At 42.0% G+C, this 24,976-nt stretch overlaps 1 protein-coding gene across 9 annotated transcripts in view; it reads left to right on the forward strand.

Moving 5' to 3' along the window:
* OBSCN (obscurin, cytoskeletal calmodulin and titin-interacting RhoGEF) overlaps positions 1 to 24,976 on the forward strand; it is a 151,413-nt gene that overhangs the window by 90,756 nt on the left and 35,681 nt on the right. For all 9 annotated transcript variants that reach the window (XM_085539138.1, XM_085539139.1, XM_085539140.1 and 6 more), the window contains 29 exons: positions 980 to 1,252; positions 1,595 to 1,867; positions 2,954 to 3,241; positions 4,726 to 4,998; positions 5,512 to 6,867; positions 7,313 to 7,591; positions 7,866 to 7,944; positions 8,281 to 8,399; positions 9,319 to 9,516; positions 9,825 to 9,857; positions 9,960 to 10,058; positions 10,504 to 10,722; positions 11,290 to 11,356; positions 12,491 to 12,510; positions 12,817 to 12,945; positions 13,703 to 13,842; positions 14,553 to 14,753; positions 15,049 to 15,131; positions 15,848 to 16,021; positions 16,468 to 16,627; positions 16,775 to 16,891; positions 17,487 to 17,651; positions 19,028 to 19,186; positions 19,726 to 19,903; positions 21,270 to 21,383; positions 21,733 to 21,900; positions 22,170 to 22,272; positions 22,855 to 22,984; positions 24,053 to 24,158. In XM_085539138.1, coding sequence (XP_085395264.1) covers positions 980 to 1,252; positions 1,595 to 1,867; positions 2,954 to 3,241; positions 4,726 to 4,998; positions 5,512 to 6,867; positions 7,313 to 7,591; positions 7,866 to 7,944; positions 8,281 to 8,399; positions 9,319 to 9,516; positions 9,825 to 9,857; positions 9,960 to 10,058; positions 10,504 to 10,722; positions 11,290 to 11,356; positions 12,491 to 12,510; positions 12,817 to 12,945; positions 13,703 to 13,842; positions 14,553 to 14,753; positions 15,049 to 15,131; positions 15,848 to 16,021; positions 16,468 to 16,627; positions 16,775 to 16,891; positions 17,487 to 17,651; positions 19,028 to 19,186; positions 19,726 to 19,903; positions 21,270 to 21,383; positions 21,733 to 21,900; positions 22,170 to 22,272; positions 22,855 to 22,984; positions 24,053 to 24,158 — 5,703 coding nt within the window. The remainder of the gene's footprint in view (positions 1 to 979; positions 1,253 to 1,594; positions 1,868 to 2,953; positions 3,242 to 4,725; positions 4,999 to 5,511; positions 6,868 to 7,312; positions 7,592 to 7,865; positions 7,945 to 8,280; positions 8,400 to 9,318; positions 9,517 to 9,824; positions 9,858 to 9,959; positions 10,059 to 10,503; positions 10,723 to 11,289; positions 11,357 to 12,490; positions 12,511 to 12,816; positions 12,946 to 13,702; positions 13,843 to 14,552; positions 14,754 to 15,048; positions 15,132 to 15,847; positions 16,022 to 16,467; positions 16,628 to 16,774; positions 16,892 to 17,486; positions 17,652 to 19,027; positions 19,187 to 19,725; positions 19,904 to 21,269; positions 21,384 to 21,732; positions 21,901 to 22,169; positions 22,273 to 22,854; positions 22,985 to 24,052; positions 24,159 to 24,976) is intronic.

Genomic DNA, 24,976 nt, shown 5'->3' on the forward strand with positions numbered 1-24,976 from the left:
TGAGCATTGTATGATATCTGTGTCAATTGTGTCTACCTAATTGTGCATTCCCACTGCTGCGCATATGATTTACCCATGGACTTAGTCTAACAGAAATCACATTTACAAGCACCAGCCTGTGCTTCGTTTGGCATCAGGCGGGTTGTTTACCTACAAAGGCCAACAGATGCATGCAGTGACTGCAGGCAAATGGAGCGTATAGACACGGGCACATTCCTGACCACACAATTAACTGCACATGCATGAGAAAATAAATCTAATACTTTACCACTGAGCCTTAGTAATGATTCAGAATCTTACAGTTGAAAATCCTGCTAATATAGATTTCAATTCTTTGTGTGTTTCCATGAGGCAGACATGCAAAATATATTAACTCAGATGGCAGGGGTTCTTTTGCCAGCTATAATACTCTCTTGTTTTACATGAGAGGGAGTAAGGCTGCATCATGAGCAGTCAGTTAGTTGACATCTCCCTAGTTCTGATGGCAATTACACTGCCTGGGAGAACTGTGAGAAATATTTCCTCTTGTGAGACTGAAGAAATTTGATCACGCTTTATCTTCCTGAGCTGTCCCTTCCTATCAACTGTCTGACTGGTTCATAGGAACACTAACGTTTTCTGTCTTTATTTGCAAAAATAGAAGTCAAAAGTGGAGGAAGCCTATATGAAATGAGATCCCAGAGGGTTATCATTAGTTTTAAACTATTTATCTCTCTAGTTACAATGTTTTTTTATGTAGAATTGTGTTGGAACCTGGTGGAAAAATAACAGCTAAGGAGTTGGACTTAGTGGTCCTCATGGGTCCCTTCCAACTTGGGCTGTTGTACGATTCCAAGCTAAGCCTTCAAGCACAGTTTGTCATATCCCCGCCCTTTCCATCATCTTTCCAGCAGTGGGAATCATCTGGTGATCCAAGGCTTGTTGATACTCAGATGTACACAGCAGGCAATTAATGCTGTTGGTTTTCTTTTCTTGCTAGCCAAGAACAGCATTGTCCAGGGCCTGGAGAACGTGGAAGCAGTGGAAGGAGGGGAAGCCCTGTTTGAATGTTACCTTTCTAAGCCTGAGTGCTACAACTACAACTGGCTGATTGATGACGAGCCTGCCAAAACCACAGAAAACACGGAGATGGTTTACTTTGAAAATGGGCGCAGGCATCTGCTGCTGCTGAAGAACCTCACTCTGCAAGACAGCTGCAGGGTGACTTTTATGTGCAGTGATGCAGTGACCTCAGCCTTCCTCACAGTGAAAGGTAACTGCTCAACTTGCATGGGGAGTCTTACCTTTCTGATTGGGAAGGGCAAACGAGCAAGGGACATGTTATGAATGGCAGAGAAGAGGTTCCTTCAGGTATTTCCATTGTATTTTTCTGCTACTTGGAAAAGAAAGGCATTGCTTGGTTAGTTTTTGCAAGTTTTATAAAGCTTCTGCCACCAAGGATGTCATTTGTTCAGGTGATATATGTAACCTCATTTTAATGATCCCCTTGCTCTCCAATTCCTGACTGTTCAGAGATTCAACACGAATATCCACCCCCTCTTACCTCTATTTGTTTCTGTGTCTGAGGGTTCTGATTACCTGTTTTCCTCTGTAGGATGGCGCCTGCAGATCTTGCAGCCTCTCACGGATGTGGAAGTCTCTCCAGGGCAGAAAGCTACATTCAGTTGTGCTCTAAGTGAAGCTGTGCCAATTAATGAAGTTACCTGGTATTTTAATGATACAGAGATCCAACCAGATGAGAACTGGGAGATACAAGCAGATGGAAACAAATACAAACTTATTCTGAATAAAGCCCAACCACATCATTCAGGAGAGGTGACATTTGCTTCCAGGGAAGCAATTGCATCGGCCAAGTTATCTGTGCTAGGTAAGTCCATTTGTTGTACATGTCTGTCATTCTAGCCCAGCAGCACTGCAGATGGAATCTCCTCTGGAGCTGAGCTACAACCTCAAATGTTCTAATCTTTGTACTGATTTTTTCTCATTGCCTTCCATGTCCCAAGGTAGCTTTCGTAGTCTAAGAGGGCTCTGCAGAGCAACTTGTTGTTCGACCAGCAATAACTGAGCTCATCAGAAAAATTAGACCAGGACAGTGATAGCAGAGATGTTCATCAGCTTTCTTGCACTGTAGTCTTTTTTAAAACATAATACAATTACATGGAAGTCAATTTACGCAGAGTTCAACCTCACCCTCAGCAAACATGTGGATAGAGGGGGGAGTTGTGCTAGAATGCATGTAGAAAAATTAGCAGGGGCAGAATAGAACCCTTTGAAATCTGCTGACCTACTTCAGCACAAAAGCAACCAGTATTCCAGATTACTAAATTGCATGTTACAGTCCTATGGAATTCAGCCACAAAACATCCATCTCAAGCTTCAGAGATGAGGAGAGTGAGAACCTCTTGGAGTACTTTTGTGAGTGGAGAAGACAGTACTGCCAGATTCCCTTGTAGGGTGTGTTATACAAACTCTATTCTCATCATGTATTTATTTGTTACTGCCTGATGCTGTGAGTTAGCAATTACGCTTGACTTGCTGTTGAAGTTACCAGTGACTCTGTAATCCAGTGATAACTTGATGTCCATCAACACCAAACCTGAGCTGTATAAAATCAAAGCCCAAATGCACTCAAACAACACACAGAGTAAAGAGTCATCTTTATTTTGAGTTGGGTGGGACAAAGCAACAGGAAAAAGTCACAATGATATATGGCACTGAATGTCTGAGAGGGCAGATGGAAGATGAATACTTGGCACTGTAGATCAGTGCAGAAGAATTCAGTGGCACAGATATTCATCTCATGGTCACAGGCACATACACTTGGCTTTACAGTAAACCAAACATTGCATTTCTTGTACTTCTGTCTCACTGTTTGTAGAGGGCTCTCAGGTTGCTTTAGTAGAAAGCAATGTTGCTCACACTGTGTATCACTGGACCTCTGTTGTGCCTTCAGCCCATCCCGATCCCCCTGAAGAACCAAAAGTCTTATGTATGAGCAGTCACTCTGTGACTCTGTCTTGGTACAAGCCGCTGAGCGACGGTGGTTGCGACATCCTAGGCTACCAAGTGGAGAGAAAAATCCCAGGTGTTGGCTGGCAGTCATGCAGCAAGAGCGTAATTCAAAGCATGGAGTTTGTGGTGGACAATCTCACTCCAGGCGAACCCTACAGATTCCGCGTCTTGGCTATAAATAAAGTTGGGGCCAGTGAGCCAGCACAGTTCCCTCAAATGGTGCAGCTAGGTGAGAAATGAGAGATGGCCCATGGAGGACTGCAAGCTGCTGTCGGCCTGTTTCGCATGGCATGTCTGCTTCTCCTGTTCCAGGTATCTCCTGGATCAGTTCAATCAGCAGCATCTTTCAGTGCTTTGCTGCCAACACAATACAGGAGAACAAGCTTGGACAAATTGTTCTGGGCTGCCACAAAGCAAAAACCTGCTGTGTTGTTACTATCCAACACCTTCTCTAAGCTGCATCAAGCTGTCTTGTGCCTGCACTGCATCCATGTGTTGTCCAATCATCATGAGTTCCTTTTCTGGTGGAGCTCAGGTGGAATGAGTCAGAAGGGGCATGTTGGGATGCGTTTGGGTAACCAAGGCTGGTTACTGCTGGCACTGATGTGGGCCTTGGCACTGTTATCTTCTTCACCCATCTTTCTTCATATGATTGCATATCTTTTGTGATAACTCCAACAAAGGAGTACTGGAGAAATCAGTGTCTTTGCTGCCTATTGGTATGACTTTGGAAGTGGAATGGAGAGCCACTCCATCAACCTTTTCTTGCAGCTCCTTCCATGATAACTAAGAGCCCAGTATGACAATAATAATAAAAATTAAAAGTCACCAAGTTTTCTCTTAAGCTCAGCTTTGATGTTTTTGCAGCATAACTTCCAGTGTGCCAGCCGGACCTCAACAACTATATACGCTCACTCTGCCTGCAACAAATCCAAGGGATTTTGGGCAGAGATTCTCACACCAGGGATGGATGGCACTTGGATGTGGGTTGACTCATAAGGTCCCAGTCAACATCTCTGCATTTAATGCATTTGTCATGACTTAATTTTAAATATTACTGTCATACAAGCATTGGTAATCCTTTTTCTGAAGTAAGGATTTTATTTTAAATATTCTTTAAGCTTCCTGATATTTTTTTCCCAAACTCTTCCTAAATTAGCGTAATTATATACATATATTTTTAATCTTTCTGAGCAACCTGGTCTAGAGGGAGGAATCCCTGCTTATAGGAGGGGGGTTGGAACCAGATAATCGGAAAGGTCCCTTCCAACCGAAACCCTTCCCCGATTGTATGATTGGAATGAATACAACTTCTAACAACTTTTCTTTTTAATTCTTATTCTTTCATTGTTTTCTTGTATCACTTCTAAGCATTTAAGATCTCCTGAGATCCATAGGACTGCTTGAATATTGGTTATGATGGGTAAATGAAGGTCAGCAAACAAAACAGGAATGGGAAAAATGCAATGACTTTTGCATGTAAAGATTTAAATGGAACTGGTTTCACACCTAGGAGAGCTTGTACAGTTATTTTGGAAGTGCAAATATTGCCTGTGATTTATTTATTTTTTTCCATTTTCTTTGGCTCGTCCACAGCGGTTAAGGAATCTGTAAATGAACGATCATATGTTTGAATACTTTGTAGAGTGCTCTGGGATGCCTTAAAGTTCACGGTGTGTTCTTTCTGTTAATTTACCTGTTTTTCAATTACAGAGCCTTCAATTACCATCACCCATCCTTTAGTGGGTGGATCAGTCTCTGAAGGGGAGGTGGCTCGCTTGGAGTGCAAATTGTCAGGTGAAACCAAAGAGAATGTGACGTGGCTCAAAGGGAAAGTCCCGATACAAACTGGAGGAAGATATGAAATCCTCTCTGATGGAAAAAAACAGATACTCATTATTCACGCATTTAAAGCTGAAGATCAGGACACATACACCTGCATGGTTTCTCCAGAAGTCAAATCTGTTGCCAGCTTATGCCTTGAAGGTATGGAGTGTCTATTGCTGTGACGTTTAATCAATTCTGTCTATGGACATCTGGGGGCATCTCCATAGCCAGGACTGGAATTTGTTTTCTTTGACAAGCTATATCTAAAATCTGCAAATTATTCTTTTCTTACTCCCAGGTTTAACTGAGTTTGTTTTTGAGTCTCTGATCATTTTGAGCTGCTCAGATAAGATTTTCCCACGTCACACAGCACTTTCAGACACAGGTTTGGATTTGGGGTGGTCCGCTGCAGAGTCAGGAATTGGACTCAAAGATCCTTGTGGTCTGTTCCAACTTGGGATAATCTTTGATTTTATTTATTCAAATGTGTAGGGAATTAAAAACATGTTGTTTGGCCCTGGTTTATGTATGTTACTTGGATGTCATAGGACAGCTGATGCTTAGCTAACTGCCACCAATATTCTTCTGTCCATACTCCAGAAAAATGTTTTCATGTGCTTTCTCAGAGCTTCCTCGTATGCTTTGTCATTTAACATCTTCAATTCTCCTCAGTTCCTACAGCGGCAATGCTAAAAGAGATTGCCAAGGAAGCCCCCCCTGCAAGTCAACAGGAGGAGCTGGTGGATGGCCACGTCCAGCCCAGTTTGCCCCCTGAAGCTGCACAGGAGGGAGACCTTCATCTCCTGTGGGAAGCTCTGGCCAAGAAGCGGCGGATGAGCCGAGAGCCCACCTTGGATTCCATCAGTGAGGTGCCTGAAGAAGATGAAAAGCTTCAGAAGCTGAGGAAGGAAGAAGCGGAGATGTCTCACTATTACTCAGAGGAGTATTCCACATGTGATGAGCTGGCCAGGACAGGAGAAGCAGATTTTTCTTTCACAAGTTCAGATGACGAATCTAGAGCTGGGACTCCTTCACTAGTGAACTACCTAAAGAAAGCTGAAAAGAGAAGTGTCAGTGTTACCACCAAGGTTCAGTCCATCTCCACAGGGAAGTTATGGAAACAGTGGGAGAAATCCAGCGTGGAGACTGTTGTGGCTTCCCCAGGTGCTAAGCCAGCTGAACCAGAAATAGCAGATTTAGATGATCCTTCTATGAACAACGCTGCTGTGAAGATTCAGGCTGCTTTCAAGGGCTACAAAGTCAGGAAAGAGATCAAGCAACAAGAGTGCCCAGTGTTTACCGAGACATTCAAAGACTTCTCTGGTGAGCCTGGGAGCACCCTGCATCTCGAGTGTGTGGCCCACAGCAAGAGTGACATGAAGGTCCGTTGGCTGAAGGATGGAGAGGAACTGTCAGACGGCCGCTACTATCACATAGACAACTACAGCGATGGGACCTGCTCTTTGATTATTACTGGCCTGGATAGGAAAGATGCGGGTAAATACACCTGTGAGGCATCCAATAAATTTGGGAAAGTTTCACACAGTGCGAAGGTGGTGATCGGTGCTGAGGAGCCTCAAGCACTTCCTAAGGTGAAGCCTATAAAACAAAGCACCGATAGTGAGACAGAAAGCTCCTCTGGCAGCGATCTGGATGATGCTTTCCGTAAAGCTGGAAGAAGGCTGCACAGGCTTTTCAGGAACAAGATCTCAACAGAGATGTCTGATGTGGAGGAAGAGCTCTTTGTCAGTGCAGATGAAGGGGATGTAGAGGTGGTTGACCATCAGACGTATCGTGAGGACGATCGGTACATTTACATAAAGTTTGAGGTCTTGTCCGAGGCAAAAACAGCCGCCACTCGTTTCAAAGAGATGTTTGGTGCCCTGGGGATTCCCGTGGAGATCGATATTTTGGAACAAGGCCCGAGGAAACTGGAACTGCGCATTGGGAAAGCAACGCCACCCACCCATGGCAAGTTTCCTCCACCAGTTCCGAGACCACCGCCGCCTTTGCTGACTTCTGACACAGGTAGGGTAAAGGAGACTGGTTTATTCAGTGAAAAAGGTGTCTGGAGCAGATCAGAAAGTAGTCTTCTCATTCATGAAGTTATTTCTCAAATTGTTTAATTTTTGTGCAGATATTTTCCTGGAAAGTTTATATATAGGAAAAAAAAAAAAAAAAAAGAAAGTAAAAAGAAAGGAATTTTTAATTATTTTTCATATGTGGGGAGAGGAGAAGTCAGCGACAAGGGGAGGGACTGCAAAGAATTCACTTACTTACAAAGCTGCTTTTTGCAGTAGAAATGTCCTCAACTGTAATCGTATGGCCACGAATTGTGCTTATTGTATTTAAATCAATGAAGCACATCTCAGAACTGCCCTGGGGGAGAAATGATGTTTGGGCAGCAGTACAACTAAAATACATCTTCCAACAAAGCTTTTTCTTTCTTCCCTCCTAACTGCCCTGGCTTTAGCTCCCATGTTCCTGACCGAGCTCCAAAACCAAGAGGTACAAGATGGCTATCCTGTCAGCTTTGACTGCATTGTCGTTGGCAAACCCCTCCCCACGGTTCGCTGGTTCAAGGATGGGAAAGCTATTGAAGAAAATGATCACTACATGATCAACGAGGACCAGGAAGGGTGCCATCAGCTGATCATCACAGCTGTGGTCCCCACTGACATGGGTGTTTACCGTTGCCTTGCTGAAAACAGCATGGGAGTGGCTTCAACCAAGGCTGAGCTTCGAGTAGACCGTAAGCATTGCAAAAAAACAAGCAGTGAATACTTGGAGGTGGATATATGTTTTTCAAGAAAAAACACTGTCTACATTTGAGAATAAATAATACATGTACATTGCCCACAAAATGCTACACTCCCAAACCTGGTGGGTTTCCTTGGGGGTTGTAGGATTCTGCTGCTGTAGTGTTGTGGAATCAGTCACTCACATTAACAGGGAAACAATAATCACAGTAACATGAAGGTTTCAAAGTTCAACTTAGAGACAATATTTCCTTCTCCATTTAACAGTGACCAGCACTGACTATGAGACAGCAGCGGATGCAACAGAGACATCGTCTTACTACAGCGCCAAAGAATATATTTCAAGGTAAAGTATCAAACTCTGAACTCTTTCTTTTACCTTGATTAGGTAACTATGAATATTTATAGTAAGCCAATTTTCGCTGTATCTGGCATGACCTGATTAATGTAATAAAGGTATACTGACCAGCTGAGTTTTCAGATGAAATAAACATTCATTTATCACCTTCATGGTGGTCTGAATATTCTCCACAATATCTTTGCTTTTAATGTCACATGGTGCTGTATCTGCTGCCATGATGATGGATCACACAGATTGAGTTAACCTAAAATAGGTGATACTGATTCCTAACTCTTTGCTAGTTCGCTGACTTCCTTCTTTCTAATTCAAATCACTTCTTAGTCGAGAACAAGAGGAGTCTACCACAGAGGAGGAGCAATTGCCCCAGATCCTCGATGACCTTCATGATATTCATGTGGCACCTGGAGCACCGCTGGCTAAATTTCACCTGAAGGTGAAAGGTGAGAGGAGCCCACAGCACTGCCTGTTGTTCCAGGTTTGAAGTCAGGGTGAAGTGCTGAACAAAGTTTTCCATGTTCTCTTGGAGCCGTAGAGTCAACAGAGGTTGGAAAAGACCTCCAAGATCATCTGGTCCAACTGTGCAGTTGTGCCCCCAGTCTGTGCACCTCACCCCCCTTGTGCACAAAGCAGCAAGAAGAACATCTGTGTGTTGATGAGCATTGGCTTTTATAGCACACTCAGGCACATTAAGTCACTGTTATGTGCCTTTGCTTGAATAGCTGATTGCAGGGACACACTCCTAAAAACTCAGTACAGTAAATTCTCTGAGCACATTATTTATGGAGGAATAATAAGGGACAGTGTGAGTGTTGTTTATTCTCTTTAATGAACAAAACAACCCTAGACGTACTGTATCAAGGGGGTCACCACTACACGATAGAAGCTGCAAAAGCATCCCAGTGGTGTTGCCTTTCCAAAGTAGGGAGAGGTGGAAATTCTCCTATGTTTGTTTGTTTGTTTCTGTTTTCTGCCTGTAAAAAATGATGAGAACTGTTTTTGAAACTGGAACTGACACTGATAAAATCCAGAGGCATAGAACCACATTTTATTTCACTGAAGACTTCAGCTTTTGCCTTTGTGTGCATTACAAGACAGATATAAGGGTAACTTTCCCAATCTGGAAGGTGTTTGGATATGGAAAAGGATATAGGGAGGGCCAACAACAGAAGAGATAGGAAAGAACTTTCACAAATAAATACAATTCCATGAATTTTCTGCCAATTCTAATCTGGCAGTTCTTCAGATCAGAATCCACGGGCAGAGCTGAGGACCCATTGTCCACAGGGATCTGCCTGGTTTGAGATGTTCCCAAATCAATGATGGTAATTCACTCTTAGTGTCTGTATTGGCTTCTCACAGGGTACCCAGAGCCTCGTCTCTATTGGTTCAAAAATGGGCAGCCATTGAAGGTCTCGGATCGTATCCTGAAGATTGATAAAAGGGAGTTCCACTCACTGGAAATTCTCAATGTCACTAAGTCAGATGCTGGCCAATACTCAATATTTCTCATAAACTCTGCTGGTTCTGCATACTCGTCAGCCAGGCTGGTAGTCAAAGGTAGGTACTGGCCTATTTGGGGCACCCAATTTTCACCCAGCACTTGGTCTTGTTGAACCTCATCCCATTCACTTCAGCCCAGCAATCCAACCTATCCACATCCCTTTGGAGGGTCTCCCTACCCTCAGGCAGATGGACACCACCTCCCGACTTGGTGTCATCTGTAAACTTAGTGAGGGTACACTCAATCCTAAGATTTCCATGTAATGTGTCCTGCAGTGGATAAGCACCTGAAATCATCTTTCTGTTTATCTACCAACTGAGAGGTATTTGCATTTGTCATTTTGTTTCTTTCCCTTGTGTTGCAGATCCTGATGAGAAGGAAGAAGTGTCAGAAACAGGTGAGAGAAGCCATAGCAGGTGATGACAGAATCCCTGGGCAATTTTCAGTTGTGTGGTCTCACACAGGACGTATCACCATGTTTCATCCATGTCATTTTCAGATTCCCACGAGCAGCTGATACCACCAAGGTTCCTAGAAAGGTTTACCAATAAAAAGGTGAAGAAAGGTGCGAGCATCACGTTATCTGTAAAAGTTGAAGGTAAGTGGGTAGTTACCTAATCTCCCTGCACAACACTTGCATTGTACATCTTTATGACTCATTTTGGACTTTCTCTGGGCCCTAGTCATTGCAGCATATCTCCTACATTAATCTGAGGTCAGGGGCCATATTTTACTGTAACAGACTTTGTGTCTGCTGAAGGAAAACACATCTTCACTTTCATGTTCCTGTTTGTAAGAATAGGGATAATAACACTTAATGCTCTTATGAAGATGTGTTGGTTAAGAGGATTGTGTTTAGAAAAAGTCTTTATAAGTGAGCCAGATAAAGATTTATGCTCCTGTAGTAGATATATGTCGTAACTTATTTTTGGAGAAGCATCAGAAAACAAGCCAAAAGCAGCATTTATTCACAGTTTGGCTCATGATTGTGCGCGAGTAATGCCGTTAGGAAAATTGAATTCAGTGCTTTGGTTTTTCTTCAGGACATCCACCACCAACCATTACTTGGCTGAAAGAAGAGTCTCAGGAAGACATCCTGTGGATCAAACCAGACACTCCTGGATATAAACTTGCCAGTTCCAATATGCATCACAGTTTAATCCTGTTGGATGTTAAAAAGAAGTACAGTGGAGCTTACACATGCATTGCTACCAACAAGGCTGGCCAGTCCATCTGCACTGCCAACCTAGAAGTTTCAGATGGTAAGTCATATGTTAAAGACACTTTTTCTACGTTACCTTTCACACAGTTCTTAAGAGTGCAGCTGATAAGGAAATTAACCAAGTCATAACTAAAATAAATACGATTTCCCTGAATTAGCAATGAATTTTCTTGCCTTGTCAGTGATAATGCTCTTAACTTTTACAATGTTTTAGATTTCTGAGCCTAGCTTTGGTTAAAAGCAGCATCTTTTCTGTATAAAGAGCAGACAAGTCTGAAAAAGAACCACATTAACCACAAAGAAAAAAGAAAGACCATGTAATATAACTGTCATCATTTAGAAAAGTATCATCACTTACTGCTCCAAGAGCTACAGCTGCATAGCTTGAGCAGTGTGGGGAGGTGGGACAGCCCTACATCTGTGTGAGAACAGAGAGGAGCAAAGCGTTTGTGTTGCACAGGTGGTAGTATGATTCCAGCCGAGGAAATATTAATGGGGCAGGTTCAGTCTGTCAGTATTCCCAGTAATCCATGTCTAGAAAATGTGCCTACAGTAAGCAGAACATCCTATGTCTGCTGCCCTCTGATTCTAAACCCTAATCTTGCAGTGAAAGAGGCTGAAGTCCTGACCCAGGAACGCGTGATGGTATCAGAGGCCATAATGACCACCCTGGGGTAAGTGGCTGAAGCAAAGCAGTGCAGCTGTCATCCTGCAGAAGTTAAACAGTGAGAAGTGAGGGGCTTAGTGTCTACAGAAACAAGCAGACTACTTCCAAAGAGGATCCTGTACATGGATTCTGAATACCAACATCTGTAGTACTGACCACTGTCTCTGTGTAACTCATTTTCCTCCATCTTTAAAATGGGACCGGCCCTTACCAATAGTCCTTGATACTGGGCATACAGAGCATTTATTGATGGACACAAGCAAAACAGTTTGAGGTCCTATAAATGAAGCATCCTATACATGCAGTAATACATATGTCAGTCATTTCTTCACAGTTATCAAGGAAGATGGTGCAAGAACAAAAAAAGAAGATTTCCTTAATTTTGAATAAAAGTCTTGCTTCTTTTTGTCCCTGCATATAACAGGGGGGTTGGAACTAGATGATCTTCAAGCTTCCTTCCTGCCCAAACCATTCTATGACTCCTTTTTGTCTCCTAACCAGAATGCCAAAAAAGATTAACAGGGTTAAGTTCTTCATGTATCGAAAGGTTCTGCTCACAAACTTCTTGCCTACAAACACACATGAAGAACCTCTCAGCTTTCCATTCTTGGCTTGGATATTGGGGAGATATGTTCTGAATAGTGCTACCCACCTGAACCCACCTTAGCTTCTACAGTGTATCTGCCCTAAAGGAATCAACCAGTTTCACTCCAGGCTGTCAGTTTAAAGAACTAATTTTCCTTCCTAAGCATCAGTTTGCTATGTGGAATTGTCTGCCTCTCACTGACGAAAAAATGGTCCTAATTAAAAAGCAGAGTCCCAGTTGAACTAATTGACACTAGTCTGTGTTTCCCAAAGGTTTATAGCTGGTATTCCTCTATACATGTTCTGTTCACCATACATTGTCTTTATCAAAGTTGATAACTGAAGCTTAGGAGATGGGCGGTTGAACTCTGAAAGTAAAGTGCCTTTCTTCCTGTGTACAGGAGAGGTCTTTTCTCATTTAGGGCTTATTGCTACACATTTTAATTTAACCTCTAATTCTGCTTTTCTCCTTTTCTCCTTTTCTTTTTTTTTTTTTTTTTTTTTTCTTTTTTTCTTTTCTTTTTTCTTTTTTTTTTCTTTTTTTTTTTCTTCTCAGAGCTGTTCATTCCTCTGAAGGTAAGATGAACTTCTTTTTTTCTCCTACTACTGCCTTTCACATCTACAGCTGAGACTGCCTATGTCTGCCACGATAACAACCTTCTTTCTGTCTTTCTGTTCACTGAAGTAACATCTTTTTGAGGGGACTATCTTCATGAGTGAATTGTTTGAAATAAATGTGAACAAGCAGCATTAAAAGTAGGGGAGGTGAAGGAACTGAGGCCTTCCTTCCACAGAAGCTTTTGTTAATAATAATAATCATTATTGTTATCATTGACTTTCCAATGCCATGCTCCATGCACAATAGAAAACTGTATTTTCCAGGAGACCTCGAAGCTGGCAGGGAAGGTGTATCCAGAACCCCCATTTCATTAGCTGATGTCGGAACTGAAGAATTCTTCCAGAAACTCACATCTCGTATCTCAGAAATGGTGTCTGCCAAAATAAGTCAGGGTAAGCAACCTGGCAAATGCAATTTAATTAGTATAGAACATGTAATGCTTTCTTAGTCACCATCTAGTCTTTAAGTATGAGGAAGATTTGTAAGGCAGATTTTGAGGCAGCCATCTTGCATAAGCATGAACAGTAGTAGATGTTTAGTACCAAGAATTTCTAGTGAGAGGCCATCCATTCTGTCCCATCTTAGTCTACAGTTTTGAAGCAGCAATAAACTATGGATTGAAACAGCTAGTATCCATTTTTAGCATCCAATGTTTATTTAAGTGAACAGGATTAAATATAGGCCCGTGGGGGCATAAGGCAAGTTCAAAAAATAGAAGTTTGTTTTGAACAGCTTTGACATGCAATGCTTCTGAGTCTGAAGGGAATCCTGCTTTAAAGATTTCCCATGTCGTAATGTTTTTAGTTCCTAGGGGCATTTTTAGTTCAGACAAAGCTGAAAACTGTGCTTTTTTTATGAATGACATGAAAAAAATCTAGTTTGTTGTGCCCTTTTTCTTGCAGTTAATTTCTGCCTTGAAACAAAGGTGTTCTTTGAGTGTAAGGATAATGCACGAAGGAGGTGTATAGCCTCACACATAGAGATGTTCCACTGTTTATTCCACCTCATGAATCAGAAGGATATCACACTAAACAACCCAAGTGCTCTTCTTGGGCAATACTTGTGGTTTTAACATTGAAAATTATTACGTATTTGCTTGAGGTTCAAATAGATCTTAATTTCATACTTAGAGGTCTCTCTGCTTTTTAGCTACACTCCGAGTGCCAGGCGCAGAAAGTGATGATGAATCCAAAACTCCCTCTGCATCTCCTCGCCACGGCCGATCCAGACCTTCATCCATTGCTCAAGAGTCCTCCTCTGAATCTGAAGATGGGGATTCCAGAGGAGAGGTACGACATCTCCTTGGGTGGCGCTGTCTGGAGCCAGGAGGTGGACTTTCAATGGTCCTTATGGATCCTTTCCAACTTGGGGCACTCTATGATTCTATGACCTGTATGGATGAGTTTCACCCAAGAAGAAAACCTCACTTAAAATTATCAGCCTCCAGGGTCTCCATTCCTTTTTGGGGTGTACCTCATTGCAGTAGGTACATTTGACAGTACAGTTTATGGGATGTACGATATAGAGCACAGTGAATCAGATTCTCATGGCTCACTCTGTGACCTTAAACAAATCATTCAACTCAACTTTACTTGAAGTAAAGGCTTAATTTTCTGTGCCCTTGAATAGCTGGCAGAATAATTTTGATGAGAATTTCTTCCCATGGGAATAACACTGAAAACTTAGTGAAAATCCAAATGTTTGGGATGTTTATATCAAAACATTTATTAAAAAAAAGGAGAAAATGAAGAAAACAAATGGAACCTTTGACAGTGTTGGCCATTCTTCAGGGCCACTCTTCTCCTTTGTCACAGAATTCACTTATTACACACAACCCAAACACTTTGGACAGCTTTGAAAATACGGTGTTCCAATTGCAAACAGTGGTTCTGTTTTCCACAAAGGGGCTGGTAGATAAAACACAGATAAATGCTTCTGTTCTGCTGGTGTTGCTGTATTCACTTCAGAACTCCAAATAACTGTTGTTTCATCCCTGCAGATCTTTGATGTCTACATGGTCACAGCTGACTACGTGCCTGCTGTACCTGACAAGGAGGCCATCACTTTGAAGGAAGGCCAATATGTGGAAGTCCTTGATTCAGCTCATCCCCTGAAGTGGTTGGTCAGGACCAAACCCACTAAGTCCAGTCCCTCTCGGCAGGGCTGGGTATCTCCAGCTTACCTGGACAAGAGATTAAAGGTGACTGATCATGCTGTACTTATTTTCTATCTGCAATGAAGTTATTTGGTTGCCATTCATAGACATCTCTCTTGCACAGCCTGACAGGGAGGAAGCCATTGAAAGGGTCTTGATGGAGCTTTTTCATATTCTCCATGATTGCAGGGGTACCCGGGTTTGAAAAACCTTATCATCCTCCAAGTAATTGCAAACTTCTGCTTTAGTAGTTATTAAAAGGGGCGTGAGGGATATCATGCAGGGTTCACTGATGAAATCACTGTCAGATGAATGTGTTTCTTTTTTTCTTGTGTTTTAGTTGTCACCAGAGTGGGGAACAACAGAAGTTCCTGAGTTTCCTGGAGAATGTGTTTCTGAGGATGAATATAAAAGGAAGCTTAGGTAAGCTCTCGTCATTTGATATTTGCAGTGCTGACTCTTGTTGTCTTTTGATGTAACATAAATGGCATTGAGGTACTCCTGCCAGAGCTGTTCCTCTGAGATCTGCCATCCACTCTTTTCAAGACTTAGAATTTTTTATGTTTGAATGATTTCTGCCATCAAAATGCCAAGGAAAATTCCAGGCAATCTAAATGATACTGGGAGACTTGAAAGAGGGATTTTAGTGATGGAATTCTGGAGGCTCTATATTTCACACACACAAAAAGCCCAGACAAGCTTTACAGTTTGGTACTTCAGTGTGCTCTATATCTGAGGATGTTTTCTAATAAATAGTGAAAGCTCTCTCAGAAGCCCTGCTACAACCTTGTGTTAATCTCTTGTCGTGCACCATGTGCTGAGTGTTCTATCATTGCATTTTTGGAGGCATAATGTGGCAATGAAGTTGCTGCTATCTACTTTACATGGATTCTTTTGTCACTCATGTTCTGTTCCATCTGCCCTAGCAGTAGATACCTGTGAGGTAGGGATAGGTGTCCAAACATAAGTGGGGTATCCAAGTTCCCTTTGTGATCAGATCCCTTACAAATCTGTTCACCTTACTCCAGGATATCTATTCCTCTTATCAAATATCACTGCTTTCATGACAAAAAGCCTCTCAGTATGTTGAGGATAATAGTGATGACTGTTTTCTTTTTGCTTGTTCATTTCCCCTTCAGTGTTCTTATCCAAGAGCTTTTGATCTCAGAAGAGGATTACATTCAGGATCTACAGTTCCTCCAGACCCATCACCTTAGGTACACTGAGACCTGTCCCAGTGTCCCAGGAGCTATTGCCAGTCAGAAATCCACCATCTTCAGAAACATTGATGACATTACTCACTTCCACTCCAGGTAGGCATCTTACACTACAGCGCTGTCTTCAAAGGGACACATTCATATAGAACTGATACCAGTGTTTATGCATTTAAACACACCCAGATGTAGCAAGCTTCCCATGTACCACCTCATGCTACAAAGCATTTGTCTACCACAAGATATGATTTCCTGAAGATCTACTGTTCAAAAGTGAATTCTCAAAGTCTGGTCTGGACTACTCTTACTTACCAAGGAAAGAAAGTGTTGTACAATGTCTATGTGAGCTAGGCTTTCTAGTTCTGAGAGGGTTCCATGAGTTCTTCTCATGAAAAGGCATTATTTTTATGGAAAGCATCCATGAATAGCATTTTATGAATAGTATCCATGAACAGCTGAGCTTGTGCTGATTTAGAGATCAGGCTCTGTTCTAGCATCATTGCATCGCCTTCTCCTCAGGTATCTTTTTCTTTTTTCTTCCACAGTGTCTTCCTCCGAGGCTTGCAGAAATGTGACACTGATGACGATGTCGCCATGTGCTTTATTAAACACGAGGCAGAATTTAACAAGTACATCCAGTACCTGGTGGGGCGGGTGCAGGCAGAGTCGATTGTTGTCAGCAAAGCTGTCCAGGATTTCTACAAGGTAATCAGCAACCAAAGCACCCCTTGAACCTGTGTGAAGATTTACTATATGAACATTTTTCCAAGCATAATCCTTACCACTGCTATTTAGCTATTTATAATAATAATTTATCATTCTTCTATGTTTTTGTTTTGTTTTTTTTTTCAGAGATACACAGATGAAATTTTAATGAATGAAGATCCTTCACAGACACTCATCCCACCATTGCAGCACTATCTGGAAAAACCCATCAACAGGATTCAGCAGTATCAGACTATTATCAAGGTGAAGAACATACACTATGCTTGTTTCTGGTAGCTTTATGTTCTGCTTTGTGCAGCCTGTGGGGAAAAATCCTTCTTTATCTTCTGTTCCTTGGCTTCCTTCTGATGTAACTACTGTCAAAAGCTTGAGTAAATTGAAGCAGTAATCACTGTCAGTGATGGTACTCTCTAAATAGTTTTATGACTTTAAGTCCAGATGAAAGTTCACAGTTTCCAATGCCACAAACCAACCCCAACCCCCAGACCACAGACAAAAGCTTGAAAACAGCACTTTTCAATAGTATTTTTCGTGGGAAGTAGCACAAGTGTACCCCGACATAAGACCGTCTTGCCAAAAAAGCCAAAATGTACCTTAACTGTACAGAATTGAGCAGTTTGGATAGTTTGAAGAAGGATCAGATTAATTACTGCTAAAAATAACTTCTGTTTCATACTTTTCTATCCTCTCGTATTTCTATCTAATGTCTACTCTTAGTTTAGCATTGCCCCATGAATGACATTGTCAGGGTAAGCACCAGAAGAACTACAACAGTTACATATAGGATTGTACTTATTTGTTCTCACTGCTCAGTAGTATTCACATTGTTTACCTACAGGAATTAATCCGAAACAAAGCAAGAAACAGCCAAAACTGCACTTTGCTGGAGCAGGCTTACGCCATTGTGTCTGCACTCACCCGAAGAGCAGAAAACAACCTCCACGTCTCACTCATTGAGAACTACCCAGGGACCTTGGAAAGCCTTGGTGAACCCATCCGACAGGTAACTGACATGTGCACCTTATGTCCTACCAGATGCTCCATTAGAAGCTCCATATCTGAAACAGAGTACTTGTTTATTGTCTTTCTTGCTCATCTGTGTGACACATCTCAGTAGGTAGGAAAGATGAGTCTACTGGCTTGACAAAGGCTTAAAGAACAAGAGTACAGATGCTTATGGGCCAGCTCACATGTGATGTACTTATTTCCTTTTTCATAACTCTCATCACGTAGGAAAGGATCTGATTTGCCTCCTCCCTCCCCCCATGATTTTTAAGTATGTTATTCCTTCTTCATCCTCTCCTATCATGGGCAAAGTGCATGGAACAAAGTGGACCAATTCCACCTTCTTTTGAAGAGCCTAGTTTGCAGGGCATGTCAGTTCAAGGTAACATAACATACTTTGTACATTCTCCAGTGAAAACCTGTGATCAGTTTATGTCATTTCAAAACTACTCATGTATCTTCAAAAGCTTTGCCAGGTGACTCGTGGAATAGCAGCAGAGGGAAAGATAACCTATCTATTAAGAAACCAGTGTAGGACTCCAGGGGAGGCCTTATAGCTCTCTACAATGACTGGAAAGGATGCTGTAGCAAGGTGGGGGTTGACCTTTTCTCCCAGATGACAGTGATAGGATGAGAGCTAGTGGATTCAGATTGCACCAGAGGAGGTTCAGGTTGGATGTTAGGAATAACTTCTCAGAAGGAGAGGTTAGGCACTGGAAGAGGCTGCCCAGGGAGGTGGTGGTGTCACCATCCCTGGAGGTCTTCAAGCACTGTGGAGATATGGCTCTGAGGGACATGGTCAGTGGGCATGGTAAAGGGTTGGGTTGGGTTTGGACTTGGTGATCTTAGAAGTCTTTTCCACCCTGAATGATTCTTGACTTCTAGCATGCTTGCTCAAATTCCTGTCTCTTTGTAGACATACTGCATCACGTGGGTCATTTACTCTGCCTCTTTGTGTCCCCTCTCTTTCATGAGAACCACAGTGTTCTGTTGGGTAGAGTTGTAAGGTTAATTACAGCAGTTGTGGGACAGTCTGGTACAACTCAGCTGACTGCACTTAGACACCTGTTAACAAAAGCCCACTGAATCACACTCCAGATGTGCCCACTTGTCCCAGCTGGTGCCAGGGAGAACTCATCTTGTCGAGTTCATGAGGATACAGAAAATGAACATCCTGCTCTGGTGAAGGAGATCAAATGAGCGTGTAATAAACCACGCTGTAATAAAACAGTGGTGCATAAGATAAGGATGTAATGGTAAAAAATTGTTATCTCTCAAAAATTTATTATCTCCCTGCTGAAAAATGGCAGTGTGATATCACCATGGAAATCATTCTAGTTGCCACTATTTGATCTTTCTTATTTTTCCTACCAGGGCCACTTCATTGTGTGGGAAGGAGCTCCAGGAGCTAGAATGGCATGGAAAGGACACAAAAGACACGTCTTCCTCTTCAGGAATTATCTTGTGATCTGCAAACCAAAGCGAGACACAAGGACAGACACCTACAGTTACATCTTCAAGAACATCATGAAGGTCAAGCATATAAAAAGCCTTTTAGAGTTCTTGACTAAGCCCACTGCCAACCCTACAACATTAGACTCTGGGGCAGTTATCTGTCCCACTCTGAGATACCCTTTAATACTGGACATGACTTTCCTGAAATATAATAATTACTGCCAAAAAAAACCCTTTTATTTGCTATTCAAAAGTCAGAAATACCAGGGGAAGGAAGTGTTGCAGAGTGACTCTGGTTGCTGTTCAGCCAAAGCCATGCTGCATTTCTCCAGCAGTCTGACAATTACTCTAATTTCCTCTTTTGCTGTTAGAGCATCTAATATAGCTTTGATGGGAGTGGCATAAGTAGTGTCCACAAAAGAACACTGACAGCAGGAGACTTGCAGGTGTTTAATAAATGTTTCCATTTAAAACCTGTATTGATGACATTTCTGGCTCACAAAGGTCCAGATCTGAGTCGTACTAAACTGTGAGATTTCAGTTCTGGCTGGAATGCAGTTCAACCTGAAACGAACAAAGGATTTGTGTTGACTTTCCTGCACTCCTCCTGTTTGCAGCTGAACAACATAGATGTGAATGATGTTGTGGAAGGGGATGACCGCGCCTTTGAGATCTGGCACGAGCGGGAGGACTCAGTCCGCAAGTACCTCCTTCAGGCTCGTACCGTGAACATCAAGAACTCCTGGGTGAAGGAGATCTGTGGCATTCAGCAGCGAATCAGCCAGCCTGTCTGGAGTGAGTATGGCTCACCAAAGTAATCAGCTTTACATGACAGAGGTCCCAGAGGACCTGTGTGATTTGGAGGTAATAGCAGAGCAAGTGAATATCCTTCTTATTACTCTTCGGTGTCCATAAACCAAATATGTAAAACACAAGTTGATGAGCTGAGAAGAGCTGGCTGTTCCACTGCCACTTCAACACTCCCCTTACACAGGTTACCTTTGAGGATCAGCCACAGGCTGAAGTCCTGTCTTCCTATTTAGACATCCTTGCCAATAGATGGAGGGTTTTCCAGCACACAGTCATGGAACCTCAGAATCACAGGGGTTGGTAGGGACCTCTAGGGATCATCAAGTCCGACCCCCTGCTAAAGCAGGTTCCCTAGAGTAGGTTGTACAGCAATCCTGAAAATGAAGAGAGAAATGCAATACTGAATCACCTAAAACATGAATTGCAGTTGGCACTAGAGGTGAATTTATTCTGGCAGGGATTGCAGGAAGGTAGACAGCCACTGGACTTGGTGACAAAGACCTCAGACAGACCACTCAATTGGAAAGAGCCACAAGGTCTGAACCAGAGCCCTGCTTCTAACCTTATAGAGGCCCTTGTTACTTCATCAGGTGTCAAACACTCCACCCTCAGCTTCTGCTTACGTTGCTGCACCTGGGCACATGGATTTGCTCCAGATCGTCATGTTTTCATCCAGGTTGCTTCATCCTCACTGTCATTTCAGGCCAATTTTTAATCCACAATTTTTTTTTCAACAGAGATATAAGACTTTTATTGTTATAAGCTAGAAAAGGCATAATTTGCACCATAGGAAATATAACACTTTAAAGTGTCAGAACAGAATTGGTTTTAGTATGTATATGCTGTAAAGAAAAGAAGTGTGAACTCTTCATTGTTGTGCCTTTAGTGAGATGCTCTAATGAAGAAGACTATAGGAACACTATTACACAGTTTTACGTGGTAGGAATAAGTCATAGATTTGGCTGTATGGAGACCAACAGAGTACTTGTTTGGCTATCAAGGGTTTATTTTAACTGGGGAATTACTTTGGCAGCTTTGCATGTTTGAATAATGGATGTGCTTGCTTACACAGCCAAAAATACTTCCATGCCAGCAACAAGTTCATGTTTTTATGGCCCATCTTTAGAGCCAACAACAAACATGTATCGGGCTGAGTTTATTCTCAAGTAAGCAAGAACAGCATGTCACATTCTATAATGTAATGAAAGTCATTACCTGCTAAAAATTTCCCAATTCAGCTTTCCCTTCTGAACCTCACAGAATTCCAAAAATGCTGCCTATCATCTTACCTTGCAGCAGCCATCCCATAGACCTTATCCTCCTCAGGGCTAACTTGTTGATTCTGTTTCAGTTCCTCCAGACTTTGAGGAAGAACTGGCAGACTGTACAGCCGAGCTGGGAGAGACAGTGAAGCTGGCTTGCAAAGTAACAGGAGCTCCCAAGCCATCTGTCAGCTGGTACAAAGGTATGAGAAGCACATCAGGAAACACGTACTCCAGGTTTCTTCTCTCTGTGCCAGGTTGTCAGTGGGTAATCTAAAGGCTGGTCACATAGAAATAACTAATTCTAGCCTTACCGTTAGCTGAAAGTAATATAGATCTTTCTGTGACAAATAATTTACCCAAATTGTGATTTACATACATGAAGATTTTCTTTTGAGGGTGATGAAGAGCTCATTCCTCAATTGATATCTGAAAAGCAAATGCAGCTCTCGTTCCTCTGAAGTGGAAATGCTGGATAAAATTCCCATGGAGAAAACATAACTAATACTTAACTATTTACAAAGACTTTTTTTCCCCCTTTTTTTTTTTAAGATGGAAAGCCAGTGGAGGTGGATCCCCATCACATTATCATAGAAGATCCCGATGGCTCCTGCACATTGATCCTGGACAACCTAACAGGCGTTGACTCAGGACAGTACATGTGCTTTGCTTCCAGTCCTGCTGGAAATGCCAGTACCTTAGGAAAGATCCTTGTTCAAGGTAAAGATCTGCACAGATGTGTTGTTTCAAAGGGCAATGTAATTCCCTAAGCATGAATATGAAGACATTCTGGAAGTTCTGTATAGCATGCAAGAGAAATTAACTTTTCTTGAAGATAAAGTACTAGAGAAATCTCAGGTCAAAAATGAGGTCTTCACTGCCTTATGCGCTGAAATCCTGAGAATTATCTGGTCAGGGACGCATCCTTTGTACCTGTTAGAGCATTGTCATATTGGCAGCTGTTCACTACCTTTACCTTTGCTTTGCAGTGCCACCACGGTTTGTGAACAAAGTTAGAAATGCTTATTTTGTGGAGGGTGAGGATGCTCAATTTACCTGCACTGTTGAAGGAGCACCGAGGCCTCAGATCAGGTCAGTTCCTCAAGTAGTTTGGGGACAAATCCCGCACTCCCATTTTGTATGGTCAGAAGACCCTCCCTGCTTGTTTTTCCCAAGTCACGACCTTTTCTTCTCTGAGTTTTCCACGTTATTACCATCCCCATGCTGGCTCTTTCCAATCCCACCCTTCCTTAGTTTCTCAACTTTTTTTTTCTAGCTAGAATCTGAAACAATACTTACAGATAATGCTTAGATATAAAAATCTCATGCCCTGGCAATGTTTCATCATTGCTTTATTCTCCTCGTCCTATACTTGAATTGAGTGAACCGTCTGGGATAATCAGACAGAAAGCTCAATATAACTCATCATGATTAGAATCACATTTCCCTGCATTGGCTGATGAGATTTCTTGAGGAAGGCCTCTGCACCCCACGTGGTTCAGTATCCACATGTGATCTACCTTTCTGCATAACCATCTTCCAATAAACAAGCATTTGTCTAATGATTAACTGCTGAGTTGTGTGCCCACTGATCTGACAGATGGATCAATGAACTGGGAATCTCTTGACACTGCTTATTTTTCCTGGCTCATATGAAGTGTTTTCCCTATGCAGATGGTATAAGGATGGCACACTGTTGAAGGACTCAAATAAATACCAGACTTTCAATGAACCACGGAGTGGTATAACAGTGCTGGTGGTCAAGAACCCTTCCAATGAAGATATGGGACACTACGAATGTGAAGTAAGTTCAGAGAGATTAAGACATCTGCTGATATTATGTAGACTGGAGAAATCACTGCACTGAGATCCATTGCATGAGATCAGTGACTGAGAAATTGTTGCTGCATGCCATATCAAAAAACTGATACAAGTCAGGTTCTCCCTAGATCTGGACCTTGAATGTCCAAAAGCCTGGAATGACTCTGATCTGAGAGTTTGGTTGTTCAATTAATGATAGAGCGAGCTTATTCTGGAGCTTAAATCCACATCTCTAGAGATGCATCTTTTGAAGTTTGGGATCATTCTGGTGTGATTATTTTCTCAGGACCACCTTTAAACTAGAACAAACTTATATCACTACAAATCCAAAAGGAAGAAGTAAATAGAAATAGAAAGCACTGCCATTCCTGTATATTTAGCAAGTGTTCATGGGAAGTATCTCACAGAACTGGAATAAATGTGCTGTAAAGTGTTTTTTAAAAGTCGGTCATAATCTGTGTACTCACAGTAATGAAACAGTAATAAGCTCTCAGGGCTCAGGAATAAAAGGGCATGGGGCTCAGCTTATAGCATTACATTATTTTTCCATAGATTTTTTAATGTGATCTGATCCAATTTAAAGACTTCTACTGGAATTTTATCAAAACCACATCACCTGGCTTCTGCCATTAGCTAAGATCCTAAGATCCAGCGTTGCCTTGGTTGAGTAAGACTCAGTAGACTGAAGGATGATTAGGAGTAAAACCAAAGCAACACAGCTGTTTAACACAACTGTTTAACTACCACTTAAATGGCAGGAATCTGACCTCTTGGTAGAGATAGTTACCTTAGGACCAAATCACAGAGCAAACAATGAGTAACTAAACTACCTGTTATGCCATAACTTGTCTGTATAAGTCATTCATGGTAAAGCATTATAATGAACTTACTGAGCAGCATGCGTTCATTGAAACTGTACTCAGATCTAGGGGCACAGATTCATCTGTTTCTGTTGTCATGTACTTGCGAAGTACTTATTATTACAGAATGGAAAGATTTTATTGTAGAAAAACATTCTGCATTTTATTCAGTACTGCGTGATTCTCTTTAGCTGGTGAACAGATTAGGGTCAGCAAAAAGTGGAGCAGAACTTTACCATCACAGTGCTGCAGCCCTGACCCAGGAGAGAAGAGGAGACCAAGCCATTACCATTGAAGGTATGGTCTTTGTCCAGCCCTGTAAGTATGTCAGTGTATTACTCTAAAACCATCTCACTGAGGTTCAAACATATTTGCCATCTTATCCATGTTGATCGTTGGTGTCCATGTATCTGTTTGTCCATTGAGATGTGCATGGGTATACTGCAGCTTAGCCATATACCCATCACCATCTGTTGATTTCCAAATCTGGCAAATCAACTTTGTCATATAATGTTCATAAATGCATTATATGAAAAAGGAGGCATAAATGAAGGGTATGTCACACCACCCAAAAAAAATGTTTCAATTCCTGTAGCAGTACTTGGAAATGTGTGTCAGCCTGGCAGGACATAAGTTATGTTTTACTGGCAGAGAACATAGGCCAGTAAATGAAGCCACAGATGTATTGTGATCCTTCCCTGAGGTGCTACTGAAAACCTTCTGGAGTTATTAGGATAGGAGAACTGACCGCTGTATGTTCTGCACAGTAGTTCATCTCTTAGCTAGGACTACTCACATGATCATAGAGTCTGTTCTTTTCCCATGCATCTTTCAACCAAATCAATAGGGTGATATGGGCTGATCTTACACCATCCAAGAATGCATCTCATTATTAGCACTTTAACTTCCTAAGTTGCCTTCCTGAAGATACCTTTTTATTAAAGGAACTTCCACAAGCAGTCTGCTTGGTACACAAATGTAGATTAGTGGCCATAACTGAGAACTGAATATTCTTTAGCATTCAAAATTGTTTCTTCATACATGCTAGAAGCTTCCTTGCATAGCTGGTCATGGACCAACCAGTGCTGACTCTCTTGAGCAGCTCCCAGAAGCAG

The sequence above is a fragment of the Coturnix japonica genome, chromosome 2, assembly GCF_054131305.1.
Source record: "Coturnix japonica strain WE chromosome 2, WE-NBRP24, whole genome shotgun sequence".
Classification (NCBI taxonomy): Eukaryota; Metazoa; Chordata; class Aves; order Galliformes; family Phasianidae; genus Coturnix; species Coturnix japonica.